At 48.4% G+C, this 16,494-nt stretch overlaps 1 protein-coding gene across 1 annotated transcript in view; it reads left to right on the top strand.

Moving 5' to 3' along the window:
- Nucleotides 1-12,810, top strand: part of LOC112239484 (MICAL-like protein 2) — a 47,036-nt gene extending 34,226 nt beyond the window's left edge. Inside the window, 7 exon segments of the mRNA XM_042313326.1 lie at nucleotides 4,915-5,102; nucleotides 5,181-5,248; nucleotides 5,509-5,632; nucleotides 8,484-8,586; nucleotides 9,096-9,169; nucleotides 12,174-12,288; nucleotides 12,718-12,810. Of these exon segments, the coding sequence (XP_042169260.1) occupies nucleotides 4,915-5,102; nucleotides 5,181-5,248; nucleotides 5,509-5,632; nucleotides 8,484-8,586; nucleotides 9,096-9,169; nucleotides 12,174-12,288; nucleotides 12,718-12,784 (739 nt within the window). The 3' untranslated portion in view covers nucleotides 12,785-12,810.
- Nucleotides 12,811-16,494: the final 3,684 nt, after the last annotated feature.

The following is a 16,494-nucleotide window of genomic DNA, read 5'->3' as shown; positions in this document are numbered from 1 at the left end:
TACTCTACTCTATATTCTACTCTATACTCTACTCTATAATATATTCTACTCTATATTCTACTCTATATTCTACTACTCTATATATTCTACTCTATATTCGACTATAGTCTACTCTATGGTCTACTCTATATTCTACATTCTACTCTACATTCTACTCTACTCTATGTTCTACTCTACTCTATACTCTACTCTATACTCTACTCTCCTCTATATTCTACTCTATATTCTACTCTACTCTATACTCTACTCTCCTATATTCTACTCCATATTCTACTCTACTCTATATTCTACTCTACATTCTACTCTACATTCTACTCTATATTCTACTCTACTCTATATTCTACTCTATACTCTACTCTATTCTATTCTACTCTATATTCTACTCTATACTATATTCTATTCTATTCTACTCTATATTCTACTCTACTCTATATTCTACTCTATATTCTACTCCATTTTCTACATTCTACTCTATGTTCTACATTCTACTCTACATTCCACTCTATTCTACTCTACTCTATATTCTACTCTATATTCTACTCTACATTCTACTCTATATTCTACTCTACTCTATGTTCTACATTCTACTCTATATTCTACTCTATATTCTACTCTATATTCTACTCTATATTCTACTCTATATTCTACTCCATTTTCTACATTCTACTCTATGTTCTACATTCTACTCTACATTCCACTCTATTCTTCTCTATATTCTACTCTACTCTATATTCTACTCTACATTCTACTCTATATTCTACTCTACTCTATATTCTACTCTACTCTATGTTCTACATTCTACTCTATATTCTACGTTCTACATTCTACTCTATATTCTACTCTATGTTCTACTCTACTCTATGTTCTACTCTACTCTATATTCTACTCTATACTCTACTCTCCTCTATATTCTACTCTACTCTATACTCTACTCTCCTCTATATTCTACTCCATATTCTACATTCTACTCTATGGTCTACTCTACTCTATATTCTACTCTACTTCTATTCTACTCTATATTCTACTCTATATTCTACTCTACTCTATATTTTACATTCTACTCTATACTCTACTCTACTCTATATTCTACTCTATACTCTACTCTACTCTATATTCTACTCTATACTCTACTCTCCTCTATATATTCTACTCTATATTCTACTCTATACTCTATAATATATCCTACTCTGTACTCTACTCTCCTCTATATATTCTACTCTATATTCTACTACTCTATACTCTACTCTATATTCTACTCTATATTCTACTCCATATTCTATATTCTACTCTACATTCCACTCTATTCTTCTCTACATTCTACTCTACATTCTCTCTATATTCGACTCTATAGTCTACTCTATAGTCTACTCTATATTCTACTCTATATTCTACTCTATTCTATGTTCTACATTCTACTCTATATTCTACTCTACTCTATATTCTACTCTATATTCTACTCTATATTCTACTCTCTTCTATATATTCTACTCTACTCTATATTCTACTCTCTTCTATATATTCTACTCTACATTCTACTCTCCTCTATATTCTATTCTACTCTATATTCTACTCTACTCCATATTCTGCTCTGTATTCTGCTCTGCATTCTGCTCTACTCTGCATTCTACTCCATATTCTACTCTACTCTGCATTCTACTCTCTACTCTATATTCTACTCTATATTCTACTCTCCTTTATATTCTACTCTATATTCTACTCTATATTCTACTCTACTCCATATTCTACTCTACTCCATATTCTACTCTACTCTCTATTCTACTCTACTCTCTATTCTCTTCTACTCTATATTCTACCCTCTTCTATATAGTCTACTCTTTACTCTATATTCTACTCTACATTCTACTCTATTTTCTACTCTATATTCTACTACTCTATATTCTACTCTTCTCCATATTCTACTCCATATTCTGCATTCTTCTCCATATTCTGCTCTGCATTCTACTCTATATTCTATTCTACTCTACTCCACATTCTACTTTATATTCTACTCTATATTCTACTCTACTCCATATTCTACTCTGCTCTATATTCTCTTCTACTCTATATTCTAGTCTACTCTATTCTACTCTACTCCATATTCTACTCTACTCTGCATTCTACTCCATATTCTACTCTGCATTCTACTCCATATTCTACTCTGCATTCTACTCCATATTCTACTCTGCATTCTACTCCATATTCTACTCTGCATTCTACTCCATATTCTACTCTGCATTCTACTCCATATTCTACTCTGCATTCTACTCTCTTCTATATATTCTACTCTGCATTCTACTCTACTCTATATTCTACTCCATATTCTACTCTACTCCATATTCTACTCTACTCCATATTCTACTCTACTCTCTATTCTACTCTACTCTCTATTCTACTCTACTCTCTATTCTCTTCTACTCTATATTCTACTCTCTTCTATATATTCTACTCTTTACTCTATATTCTACTCTACATTCTACTCTATATTCCACTCTACTCTATATTGTACTCTATATTCTACTACTCTATATTCTACTCTACTCCATATTCTACTCCATATTCTGCATTCTTCTCCATATTCTGCTCTGCATTCTACTCCAAATTCTACTCCATATTATACTCTGCATTCTACTCTGCATTCTACTCTATATTCTACTCTATATGCTACTCTCTTCTATATATTCTACTTTACATTCTACTCTCCTCTATATTCTACTCCACTCTATATTCTACTCCACTCTAAATTCTACTCTACTCTATAACCTACTTGATATTCTACTCCATATTCTTCTCTTCTCTATATTCTTCACTTCTCTATATTCTACTCTACTCCATATTCTACTCTACTCCATATTCTACTCTACTCCATATTCTACTCTACTCCATATTCTACTCTACTACATATTCTACTCTACTCTATATTCTATTCTACTTTATATTCTACTCCATATTCTTCACTACTCTATATTGTACTCTACTCCATATTCCACTCTTCTCTATATTCTACTCCATATTCTACTCTTCTCTATATTCTACTCTATATTCTACCTCATATGCTACTCTACCTTCTACTCTTTACTCCATATTCTACTCTACTCCATATTCTACTCTACTCTACATTCTACTCTATATTCTACTCTATATTCTACTCTACTCTATATTCTCCTCTACTCTATATTCTCCTCTACTCCATATTCTACTCTACTCCATATTCTACTCTTTACTCTATATTCTACTCTATATTCTACTCTACTCCATATTCTACTCTACTCCATATTCTGCATTCTTCTCCATATTCTGCTCTGCATTCTACTCCATATTCTACTCTACATTCTACTCCAAATTCTTCTCTATTCTACTCTTTACTCTATTTTCTACTCCATATTATACTCTATATTCTACTCCATATTCTACTCTCTACTCTATATTCTACTCTACACCATATTTTACTCTATTCTACTCTATATTCTACTCTACACCATATTCTACTCTATATTCTACTCTACTCCATATTCTGTATTCTTCTCTACTCTACATTCTACTCTTCAATCCATATTCTACTCTATATTCTACTCTATATTCTACTCCATATTCTACTCTATATTCTACTCTACACCATATTCTACTCTACTTCATATTCTACTCACAATTCTACTCCATTTTCTGCTTTATATTCACATGTACTCTGGTTTCGCTCCACTTGTCTCTGTTCCACTATGTTCTGTTTCTCTTCCACCTGCTGCTCATTTTCTCTTGTCACTGAACTTTATTCTACTCTACAGAACTCTAAAATACTATGTAGAACTCTATTCTACAGAACTCTGTTATGTTCCACTACTGTTATACCATACTCCTATTCTGTTCTACTTTGGTTCTATTCCAACTTGGTTCTATCCTACTTCCACTTGTGTTGTCACTGGTCCACTAGTAATCTGGGAGGTCTGGTCACCTGGGTGTGAGGTCCCAGCCACTGTGGAAGGGTCACCTGGGTGTGAGGTCCCAGCCGCTGTGGAAGGGTCACCTGGGTGTGAGGTCCCAGCCGCTGTGGAAGGGTCACCTGGGTGTGAGGTCCCAGCCGCTGTGGAAGGGTCACCTGGGTGTGAGGTCCCAGCCGCTGTGGAAGGGTCACCTGGGTGTGAGGTCCCAGCCGCTGTGGAAGGGTCACCTGGGTGTGAGGTCCCAGCCGCTGTGGAAGGGTCACCTGGGTGTGAGGTCCCAGCCGCTGTGGAAGGGTCACCTGGGTGTGAGGTCCCAGCCGCTGTGGAAGGGTCACCTGGGTGTGAGGTCCCAGCCGCTGAGGAAGGGTCACCTGGGTGTGAGGTCCTGTCTTTCCACCCCTCGTCCGTTCATTCGCTCTGCAGGAGGTTTGTACATGCCGCTCCTCATCCGTTCGTTCGCTCTGCAGGCGGTTTGTACATGCCGCTCCTCATCCGTTCGTTCGCTCTGCAGGAGGTTTCCACATGCCGCTCCGAGCCGCTCCGTTTTGATGTTCCACCGGAGATCGAAGACCCTCCCCTCCCTCCTCGTCAGACCTGCGGTGTGTCGGGGCTAAAGCCGTCCCCTAGTGCAGCATGAAGTCCATACTCAGAGTCCCACCCCCCTAGCCCCGGATGACCATTCTTCCTCCTCAGTCCTACTGATCCTCAGACTCTCGTACGAAAGGTGAGAGAACGTACGAAAGAGACTGGTGAAGGAAAAAAAACTAATTTTCAGAAAATGAGAGGTTAGATTGCATTCAGGAATGAAAGGAAGAGACAGACCTTGTTACATCTCTATCCTCCCTTCTCCTCCCCTCCTCTCTCTCTCTCCTCCCCTCTTTTCTTCCTCTCCCTCCTCTCTCTCTCTCTCTCCTCCCCTCTGTTCTTCCTCTCTCTAATCCACCCCCATCTCTCCCCTCCTCCTCCTCTCTCTCGCCAGGCCTGTAGGACCTAAAGACTCCACTCCCCTCCACCCTGACATTCAGAAGGTTGAAACCCTGTCTCGGCCCTGGGCCGGTGGATCAGGAAACGCCCAGGCTTCAGTCCCTGCTGGGTCTACTCAGGCCCCCTCCAGCCCCCCAGAAGCCTCCTCACCCAGCCCGCTGAACACCGGCCCTGGGACATGGGGTAAGACAGACACACACAAACAGACATAACCCACTTCCCCAGCTCCTCATAACAGTGTTCTGCTGTTTCCTCTACCAGGCGTCCTGACAGGGAAGAGCTCAACGACAGCTAACGGCTCCAACACAGACACCAAGGCACCTAAACCAGTAGGTTTAATACATGGAGACGGGATGAGGGATGTTAGTACCTGTGTGTTTATATTAATGTCTGTGTGTGGTGTGTGTCTGTGTGTGTGTGTCTGTGTGTGTGTGTGTGTGTGTGTGTCTGTGTGTGGTGTGTGTGTGTCTGTGTGTGGTGTGTGTCTGTGGTGTGTCTGTGTCTGGTGTGTGTCTGTCTGTGTGGTGTGTGGTGTGTGTGTATGTTTTGGTGTGTGTGTGTGTGTGTGTGTGTGTGTGTGTGTGTGCAGAGTAAACCGGACTACATCCCGAAGGAAGAGATCCTCAGAGAGCTTCAGGAGATAGAGGACAGTGTTAATGAGTTGGAGAGGAAAGGAGTGGACCTGGAGAAACAACTACGCTCCTGTGAAGAGGGTAAGACTCTCAGAGGGAGAGGGTAAGACTCTCAGAGGGAGAGGGTAAGACTCTCAGAGGGAGAGGGTAAGACTCTCAGAGGGAGAGGGTAAGACTCTCAGAGGGAGAGGGTAAGACTCTCAGAGGGAGAGGGTAAGACTCTCAGAGGGAGAGGGTAAGACTCTCAGAGGGAGAGGGTAAGACTCTCAGAGGGAGAGACTCTCAGAGGGAGAGGGTAAGACTCTCAGAGGGAGAGGGTAAGACTCTCAGAGGGAGAGGGTAAGACTCTCAGAGGGAGAGGGTAAGACTCTCAGAGGGAGGGGTAAGACTCTCAGAGGGAGAGGGTAAGACTCTCAGAGGGAGAGGGTAAGACTCTCAGAGGGAGAGGGTAAGACTCTCAGAGGGAGAGGGTAAGACTCTCAGAGGGAGAGGGTAAGACTCTCAGAGGGAGAGGGTAAGACTCTCAGAGGGAGAGGGTAAGACTCTCAGAGGGAGAGGGTAAGACTCTCAGAGGGAGAGGGTAAGACTCTCAGAGGGAGAGGGTCTCTCAGAGGGAGAGGGTAAGACTCTCAGAGGGAGAGGGTAAGACTCTCAGAGGGAGAGGGTAAGACTCTCAGAGGGAGAGGGTAAGACTCTCAGAGGGAGAGGGTAAGACTCTCAGAGGGAGAGGGTAAGACTCTCAGAGGGAGAGGGTAAGACTCTCAGAGGGAGAGGGTAAGACTCTCAGAGGGAGAGGGTAAGACTCTCAGAGGGAGAGGGTAAGACTCTCAGAGGGAGAGGGTAAGACTCTCAGAGGGAGAGGGGTAAGACTCTCAGAGGGAGAGGGTAAGACTCTCAGAGGGAGAGGGTAAGACTCTCAGAGGGAGAGGGTAAGACTCTCAGAGGGAGAGGGTAAGACTCTCAGAGGGAGAGGGTAAGACTCTCAGAGGGAGAGGGTAAGACTCTCAGAGGGAGAGGGTAAGACTCTCAGAGGGAGAGGGTAAGACTCTCAGAGGGAGAGGGTAAGACTCTCAGAGGGAGAGGGTAAGACTCTCAGAGGGAGAGGGTAAGACTCAGAGGGAGAGGGTAAGACTCTCAGAGGGAGAGGGTAAGACTCTCAGAGGGAGAGGGTAAGACTCTCAGAGGGAGAGGGTGAGACTCTCAGAGGGAGAGGGTGAGACTCTCAGAGGGAGAGGGTGAGACTCTCAGAGGGAGAGGGTGAGACTCTCAGAGGGAGAGGGTGAGACTCTCAGAGGGAGAGGGTGAGACTCTCAGAGGGAGAGGGTGAGACTCTCAGAGGGAGAGGGTGAGACTCTCAGAGGGAGAGGGTGAGACTCTCAGAGGGAGAGGGTGAGACTCTCAGAGGGAGAGGGTGAGACTCTCAGAGGGAGAGGGTGAGACTCTCAGAGGGAGAGGGTGAGACTCTCAGAGGGAGAGGGTGAGACTCTCAGAGGGAGAGGGTGAGACTCTCAGAGGGAGAGGGTGAGACTCTCAGAGGGAGAGGGTGAGAGGGGAGAGGGTGAGACTCTCAGAGGGAGAGGGTGAGACTCTCAGAGGGAGAGGGTGAGACTCTCAGAGGGAGAGGGTGAGACTCTCAGAGGGAGAGGGTGAGACTCTCAGAGGGAGAGGGTGAGACTCTCAGAGGGAGAGGGTGAGACTCTCAGAGGGAGAGGGTGAGACTCTCAGAGGGAGAGGGTGAGACTCTCAGAGGGAGAGGGTGAGACTCTCAGAGGGAGAGGGTGAGACTCTCAGAGGGAGAGGGTGAGACTCTCAGAGGGAGAGGGTGAGACTCTCAGAGGGAGAGGGTGAGACTCTCAGAGGGAGAGGGTGAGACTCTCAGAGGGAGAGGGTGAGACTCTCAGAGGGAGAGGGTGAGACTCTCTGAGACAGAGGGAGAGCGTGAGACTCTCTCAGAGGGAGAGCGTGAGACTCTCTCAGAGGGAGAGCGTGAGACTCTCTCAGAGGGAGAGCGTGAGACTCTCTGAGGGAGAGCGTGAGACTCTCTGAGGGAGAGCGTGAGACTCTCTCAGAGGGAGAGCGTGAGACTCTCAGAGGGAGAGCGTGAGACTCTCTCAGAGGGAGAGCGTGAGACTCTCTCAGAGGGAGAGCGTGAGACTCTCTCAGAGGGAGAGCGTGAGACTCTCTCAGAGGTAGAGCGTGAGACTCTCTCAGAGGTAGAGCGTGAGACTCTCTCAGAGGGAGAGCGTGAGACTCTCTCAGAGGGAGAGCGTGAGACTCTCTCAGAGGGAGAGCGTGAGACTCTCTCAGAGGGAGAGCGTGAGACTCAGAGGGAGAGCGTGAGACTCAGAGGGAGAGCGTGAGACTCTCTCAGAGGGAGAGGGTAGAGGAGAGAGGGAGCAGGGAGGGATGAAGAGGGTAAGACTCACACAGAGGGAGAGTGAGGAGGAAGGTGAGACTGAGAGGGAGGGAGAGGGGGAGATTGAGAGTGGAGGGAAGAGGTGTAGATTGGGGTCGGTGTCGCCTGAGGGGATGTGACCCAAAAAGTGAATTTCCACCACTTCTGGCTCTAATGAAGTCTCTGATAGCTTCCTGTCTCTGTGGGATTGACGGGCGGTAGGAGGAAATAAAGACAGCCCTGGTGGCTGGAGGGATAGGGAGGGAGGAGAGAGGAGATGGGGGCAGAGGGAGAGAGGAGATGGGGGCAGAGGGAGAGAGGAGATGGGGGCAGAGGGAGAGAGGAGATGGGGGCAGAGGGAGAGAGAGAGGGAAGAGGAGGGAGGGAGGGGGAGAGTAGGAGGGAGGGGGAGAGTAGGGGAAATAGTGTCTTTAATATTTCTCAAGTGTTTCATGACCTTGAACTCTGTCAATATGTCTTTAATATCTTGAAGTCTGCTTTTAAATTCCACTGTGTTGGTAATCGTGTGTGTGTCAGAGGGAGAAGAGGACGTGGTGATGGATGACCTGATGGTGGAATGGTTCAACCTCATCAGAAACAAGCAGGTGTCCATGAGGAGAGAGTCTGAACTGGTCTACATGTGAGTCTCACATACATACACACACACCGCGCACACACACACAGAACCACACACAGACATGCACACACACACAGACACAGAACCACACGCAGACATGCAGAACCACACGCAGACATGCACACACACACACACACATATACACACACAGAACCACACGCAGACATGCAGAACCACACGCAGACATACACACACCGCACACACACACACACACGCAGAACCACATGCAGACATACACACACCACGCAGAACCACACACACACAGAACCACAAAAATACACACAGCAGATATTTCCTAGTCCTCTAACATCTGTGTATGTCTGCGCGTGGTTCTGTGTGTGTGTGTCTCTGTGTGTGTGTGTGTCTCTGTGTGTGTGTGTGTGTGTGTGTCTCTGTGTGTGTGTGTGTCTCTGTGTGCGTGTGTGTGTGTGTGTGTGTGTGTGTGTCTCTGTGTGTGTGTGTGTCTCTGTGTGTGTGTGTGTGTGTCTCTGTGTCTGTGTGTGTGTGTGCAGAGCGAAGACACAGGACTTGGAGGAACAGCAGCCCAGTGTAGAGCAGGAGCTGAGGAGACTCATGGACAAACCTGGTGAGTAGAGAGAGAGGGGGGGGCAGACCTGGTGAGTAGAGAGAGAGAGGGGGCAGACCTGGTGAGTAGAGAGAGGGGGGTTCTGAACCGGTGTAGAGAGAGGGGGGGGTCTGACCTGGTGAGGAGAGAGAGAGAGGGGGGGGGGCAGACCTGGTGAGTAGAGAGAGAGAGGGGGGGGTCAGACCTGGTGAGTAGAGAGAGGGGGGTCTGACCTGGTGAGGAGAGAGAGAGAGAGAGAGGGGGCAGACCTGGTGAGTAGAGAGAGAGAGAGGGGGGGGTCAGACCTGGTGAGGAGAGAGAGGGGGGGGGGGTCAGACCTGGTGAGTAGAGAGAGAGGGGGGGGCAGACCTGGTGAGTAGAGAGAGAGAGAGAGAGAGAGGGGGCAGACCTGGTGAGTAGAGAGAGAGAGGGGGGGGGCAGACCTGGTGAGTAGAGAGAGAGAGAGGGGGGTCAGACCTGGTGAGGAGAGAGAGAGAGAGAGGGGGTGGGGTCAGACCTGGTGAGTAGAGAGAGAGAGGGGGTCAGACCTGGTGAGGAGAGAGAGAGAGAGAGGGGGGGTCAGACCTGGTGAGTAGAGAGAGAGGGGGGGGTCAGACCTGGTGAGTAGAGAGAGGGGGGTCAGACCTGGTGAGGAGAGAGAGAGGGGGGGGTCAGACCTGGTGAGTAGAGAGAGAGGGGGGGTCAGACCTGGTGAGGAGAGAGAGAGAGAGGGGGGGGGTCAGACCTGGCGAGTAGAGAGAGAGGGGGGTCAGACCTGGTGAGGAGAGAGAGAGGGGGGGGGGTCAGACCTGGTGAGTAGAGAGAGAGGGGGGTCAGACCTGGTGAGGAGAGAGAGAGAGAGAGGGGGGGGTCAGACCTGGTGAGGAGAGAGAGAGGGGGGTCAGACCTGGTGAGGAGAGAGAGAGAGAGAGGGGGGGGGTCAGACCTGGTGAGTAGAGAGAGAGAGGGGGGTCAGACCTGGTGAGGAGAGAGAGAGAGAGGGGGGGTCAGACCTGGTGAGTAGAGAGAGAGGGGGGTCAGACTTGGTGAGGAGAGAGAGAGAGGGGGGGGTCAGACCTGGTGAGGAGAGAGAGGGGGGGGGGTCAGACCTGGTGAGTAGAGAGAGAGGGGGGGGTCAGACCTGGTGAGTAGAGAGAGAGAGAGAGAGAGAGAGAGGGGGGGGCAGACCTGGTGAGTAGAGAGAGAGAGGGGGGGGCAGACCTGGTGAGTAGAGAGAGAGAGAGGGGGGGGTCAGACCTGGTGAGGAGAGAGAGAGAGAGAGGGGGGGGGGTCAGACCTGGTGAGTAGAGAGAGAGAGGGGGGGTCAGACCTGGTGAGGAGAGAGAGAGAGAGGGGGGGTCAGACCTGGTGAGTAGAGAGAGAGGGGGGGGCAGACCTGGTGAGTAGAGAGAGGGGGGGGTCAGACCTGGTGAGGAGAGAGAGAGAGAGGGGGGTCAGACCTGGTGAGTAGAGAGAGGAGGGGGGTCAGACCTGGTGAGGAGAGAGAGAGAGGGGGGGGTCAGACCTGGCGAGTAGAGAGAGAGGGGGGGGTCAGACCTGGTGAGGAGAGAGAGAGAGGGGGGGGTCAGACCTGGTGAGTAGAGAGAGAGGGGGGGGTCAGACCTGGTGAGGAGAGAGAGAGAGAGGGGGTCAGACCTGGTGAGGAGAGAGAGAGGGGGGGGTCAGACCTGGTGAGGAGAGAGAGAGGGGGGTCAGACCTGGTGAGGAGAGAGAGAGAGAGAGGGGGGTCAGACCTGGTGAGTAGAGAGAGAGAGGGGGGGGGTCAGACCTGGTGAGGAGAGAGAGAGAGGGGGGGGGGTCAGACCTGGTGAGTAGAGAGAGAGGGGGGTCAGACTTGGTGAGGAGAGAGAGAGAGAGGGGGGTCAGACCTGGTGAGGAGAGAGAGAGAGAGAGAGGGGGGGGGGTCAGACCTGGTGAGGAGAGAGAGAGAGAGGGGGGTCAGACCTGGTGAGTAGAGAGAGAGGGGGTCAGACCTGGTGAGTAGAGAGAGAGGGGGGGTCAGACCTGGTGAGGAGAGAGAGAGGGGGGTCAGACCTGGTGAGTAGAGAGAGAGGGGGGTCAGACCTGGTGAGGAGAGAGAGAGAGAGGGGGGGTCAGACCTGGCGAGTAGAGAGAGGGTCAGACCTGGTGAGGAGAGAGAGAGAGGGGGGGGAGACCTGGTGAGTAGAGAGAGAGAGGGGGGTCAGACCTGGTGAGGAGAGAGAGAGAGAGGGGGGGGGGTCAGACCTGGCGAGTAGAGAGAGGGGGTCAGACCTGGTGAGGAGAGAGAGAGAGGGGGGGTCAGACCTGGTGAGTAGAGAGAGAGGGGGGGGTCAGACCTGGTGAGGAGAGAGAGAGAGAGGGGGGTCAGACCTGGTGAGTAGAGAGAGAGGGGGGGTCAGACCTGGTGAGGAGAGAGAGAGAGAGAGGGGGGGGTCAGACCTGGTGAGTAGAGAGAGAGGGGGGTCAGACCTGGTGAGTAGAGAGAGAGGGGGGTCAGACCTGGTGAGGAGAGAGAGAGAGAGAGAGAGGGGGGGGCAGACCTGGTGAGTAGAGAGAGAGGGGGGCAGACCTGGTGAGTAGAGAGAGAGGGGGGTCAGACCTGGTGAGCAGAGAGAGAGAGAGAGGGGGGCAGACCTGGTGAGTAGAGAGAGAGGGGGGGCAGACCTGGTGAGTAGAGAGAGAGAGGGGGGGGCAGACCTGGTGAGGAGAGAGAGAGAGAGAGGGGGGGGAGACCTGGTGAGGAGAGAGAGAGAGAGAGGGGGGGCAGACCTGGTGAGGAGAGAGAGAGAGGGGGCAGACCTGGTGAGTAGAGAGAGAGAAGGGGGGCAGACCTGGTAAGGAGAGAGAGATGGGTGTGTTGTGGACAATGCAAAAGTTGTGTGTTTACACTGATCGTGTGTTAATGTGTGTGTGTGTGTTTATGTGTGTGTTTATGTGTGTGTGTTTACGTGTGTGTGTGTGTGTGTGAATGTGTGTGTGTGTGAATGTGTGTGTGTTTGAATGTGTGTGTTTATGTGGGCAGAGCGGCTGAAGACGTTGTGGGACCGTCGTAGAGAAGAGGAGTTGATGGTCAAACTGGTGGAGATCGTCAATGACAGAAACGCCATCATAGACGGACTGGACGATGACAGACTCAGGTAGGAGAGAGAGAGGGGGGATGACCGACTCGGGTAGGAGAGAGAGGAGATGACAGACTCGGGGGGGATGACAGACTCGGGTAGGAGAGAGAGAGGGGGATGACAGACTCGGGTAGGAGAGAGAGAGGGGATGACAGACTCAGGTAGGAGAGAGAGAGAGAGAGAGAGAGAGGGGATGACAGACTCGGGTAGGAGAGAGGGAGGAGGATGACAGACTCGGGTAGGAGAGAGGGAGGGGGATGACAGACTCAGGTTGGAGAGAGAGGGGGGATGATAGACTCAGGTAGGGGCGAGAGGGGGGATGACAGATTCAGGTAAGAGAAAGGGGGGAGCTGTTTTAATGTGGATGGCTCTCTGGGATTGTGTGTGTGTGTGTGTGTGTAGGTTAGTCATGCTGTGTCGTTAATCTTCTGTCTGATTTCTCTTCAGGGAGGATGAGGAAGATGAGCAGCTCAATAAGATGATGAAGACCCTAGGTCAGTCCCTACACATCTAGGATCAGTTTATCTTCTATAACCCAAGGCCAGTCCCTACACATCTAGGATCAGTTTATCTTCTATAACCCAAGGCCAGTCCCTACACATCTAGGATCAGTTTATCTTCTATAACCCAAGGCCAGTCCCTACACATCTAGGATCAGTTTATCTTCTATAACCCAAGGCCAGTCCCTACACATCTAGGATCAGTTTATCTTCTATAACCCAAGGTCAGTCCCTACACATCTAGGATCAGTTTATCTTCTATAACCCAAGGTCAGTCCCTACACTACACATCTAGGATCAGTTTATCTTCTATAACCCAAGGTCAGTCCCTACACATCTAGGATCAGTTTATCTTCTATAACCCAAGGTCAGTCCCTACACATCTAGGATCAGTTTATCTTCTATAACCCAAGGTCAGTCCCTACACATCTAGGATCAGTTTATCTTCTATAACCCAAGGTCAGTCCCTACACATCTAGGATCAGTTTATCTTCTATAACCCAAGGTCAGTCCCTACACATCTAGGATCAGTTTATCTTCTATAACCCAAGGTCAGTCCCTACACTACACATCTAGGATCAGTTTATCTTCTGTAACCCTTATCAGAACCAGAAAGGGAGAAAACTGAGCTAATTGGCTAAATAATTTGGCTAACCCTTCCCACCTGTGAACACACACACACCCCGAAACCAACTCTCGTTTGAATTCAGTCATGGCTGCAAGCATTTCTTAATGAACCGACTCTAAAAGGAGGCCAAATCAGGAAGTGCTATCGCTCCTCAACTGTGTGAATCATCCCTCTAATAATGTCCTTAGTCTGTATCTATGGAGAACCTCTCACCCTCTGTATCCTATGGAGAACCTCTAACCCTCTGTATCTATGGAGAACCTCTCTAACCCTCTGTATCTATGGAGAACCTCTCTAACCCTCTGTATCTATGGAGAACCTCTCTAACCCTCTGTATCCTATGGAGAACCTCTCTAACCCTCTGTATCTATGGAGAACCTCTCTAACCCTCTGTATCTATGGAGAACCTCTAACCCTCTGTATCCTATGGAGAACCTCTAACCCTCTGTATCTATGGAGAACCTCTCTAACCCTCTGTATCTATGGAGAACCTCTAACCCTCTGTATCTATGGAGAACCTCTAACCCTCTGTATCTATGGAGAACCTCTAACCCTCTGTATCCTATGGAGAACCTCTCTAACCCTCTGTATCTATGGAGAACCTCTCTAACCCTCTGTATCCTATGGAGAACCTCTAACCCTCTGTATCTATGGAGAACCTCTAACCCTCTGTATCTATGGAGAACCTCTCTAACCCTCTGTATCTATGGAGAACCTCTCTAACCCTCTGTATCCTATGGAGAACCTCTAACCCTCTGTATCTATGGAGAACCTCTCTAACCCTCTGTATCTATGGAGAACCTCTCTAACCCTCTGTATCTATGGAGAACCTCTCTAACCCTCTGTATCTATGGAGAACCTCTAACCCTCTGTATCTATGGAGAACCTCTCTAACCCTCTGTATCTATGGAGAACCTCTATCTATGGAGAACCTCTCTAACCCTCTGTATCTATGGAGAACCTCTAACCCTCTGTATCTATGGAGAACCTCTAACCCTCTGTATCTATGGAGAACCTCTCTAACCCTCTGTATCTATGGAGAACCTCTCTAACCCTCTGTATCTATGGAGAACCTCTAACCCTCTGTATCTATGGAGAACCTCTCCCTCTGTAACCCTCTGTATCTATGGAGAACCTCTAACCCTCTGTATCTATGGAGAACCTCTCTAACCCTCTGTATCTATGGAGAACCTCTAACCCTCTGTATCTATGGAGAACCTCTCTAACCCTCTGTATCTATGGAGAACCTCTCTAACCCTCTGTATCTATGGAGAACCTCTAACCCTCTGTATCTATGGAGAACCTCTCTAACCCTCTGTATCTATGGAGAACCTCTCTAACCCTCTGTATCTATGGAGAACCTCTCTAACCCTCTGTATCTATGGAGAACCTCTCTAACCCTCTGTATCTATGGAGAACCTCTCTAACCCTCTGTATCTATGGAGAACCTCTCTAACCCTCTGTATCTATGGAGAACCTCTCTAACCCTCTGTATCTACCCCTCTGTATCTATGGAGAACCTCTAACCCTCTGTATCTATGGAGAACCTCTCTAACCCTCTGTATCTATGGAGAACCTCTCTAACCCTCTGTATCTATGGAGAACCTCTCTAACCCTCTGTATCTATGGAGAACCTCTCTAACCCTCTGTATCTATGGAGAACCTCTAACCCTCTGTATCTATGGAGAACCTCTCTAACCCTCTGTATCTATGGAGAACCTCTCTAACCCTCTGTATCTATGGAGAACCTCTAACCCTCTGTATCTATGGAGAACCTCTCTAACCCTCTGTATCTATGGAGAACCTCTCTAACCCTCTGTATCTATGGAGAACCTCTCTAACCCTCTGTATCTATGGAGAACCTCTCTAACCCTCTGTATCTATGGAGAACCTCTAACCCTCTGTATCTATGGAGAACCTCTCTAACCCTCTGTATCTATGGAGAACCTCTAACCCTCTGTATCTATGGAGAACCTCTAACCCTCTGTATCTATGGAGAACCTCTCTAACCCTCTGTATCTATGGAGAACCTCTCTAACCCTCTGTATCTATGGAGAACCTCTCTAACCCTCTGTATCTATGGAGAACCTCTCTAACCCTCTGTATCTATGGAGAACCTCTCTAACCCTCTGTATCTATGGAGAACCTCTAACCCTCTGTATCTATGGAGAACCTCTCTAACCCTCTGTATCTATGGAGAACCTCTCTAACCCTCTGTATCTATGGAGAACCTCTCTAACCCTCTGTATCTATGGAGAACCTCTCTAACCCTCTGTATCTATGGAGAACCTCTCTAACCCTCTGTATCTATGGAGAACCTCTCTAACCCTCTGTATCTATGGAGAACCTCTCTAACCCTCTGTATCTATGGAGAACCTCTCTAACCCTCTGTATCTATGGAGAACCTCTCTAACCCTCTGTATCTATGGAGAACCTCTCTAACCCTCTGTATCTATGGAGAACCTCTCTAACCCTCTGTATCTATGGAGAACCTCTCTAACCCTCTGTATCTATGGAGAACCTCTCTAACCCTCTGTATCTATGGAGAACCTCTCTAACCCTCTGTATCTAACCTCTCCCTCTGTATCTATGGAGAACCTCTCTAACCCTCTGTATCTATGGAGAACCTCTCTAACCCTCTGTATCTATGGAGAACCTCTCTAACCCTCTGTATCTATGGAGAACCTCTCTAACCCTCTGTATCTATGGAGAACCTCTCTAACCCTCTGTATCTATGGAGAACCTCTCTAACCCTCTGTATCTATGGAGAACCTCTCTAACCCTCTGTATCTATGGAGAACCTCTAACCCTCTGTATCTATGGAGAACCTCTCTAACCCTCTGTATCTATGGAGAACCTCTCTAACCCTCTGTATCTATGGAGAACCTCTCTAACCCTCTGTATCTATGGAGAACCTCTCTAACCCTCTGTATCTATGGAGAACCTCTCTAACCCTCTGTATCTATGGAGAACCTCTCTAACCCTCTGTATCTATGGAGAACCTCTCTAACCCTCTGTATCTATGGAGAACCTCTCTAACCCTCTGTATCTATGGAGAACCTCTCCCTCTGTATCTAACCCTCTGTATCCTATGGA

Source organism: Oncorhynchus tshawytscha, unplaced genomic scaffold (assembly GCF_018296145.1).
Source record: "Oncorhynchus tshawytscha isolate Ot180627B unplaced genomic scaffold, Otsh_v2.0 Un_contig_11002_pilon_pilon, whole genome shotgun sequence".
NCBI lineage: Eukaryota > Metazoa > Chordata > Actinopteri > Salmoniformes > Salmonidae > Oncorhynchus > Oncorhynchus tshawytscha.
The sequence above is the reverse complement of the archived record's forward strand: the minus strand, read 5'-3'. Positions and strand labels throughout refer to the sequence as shown.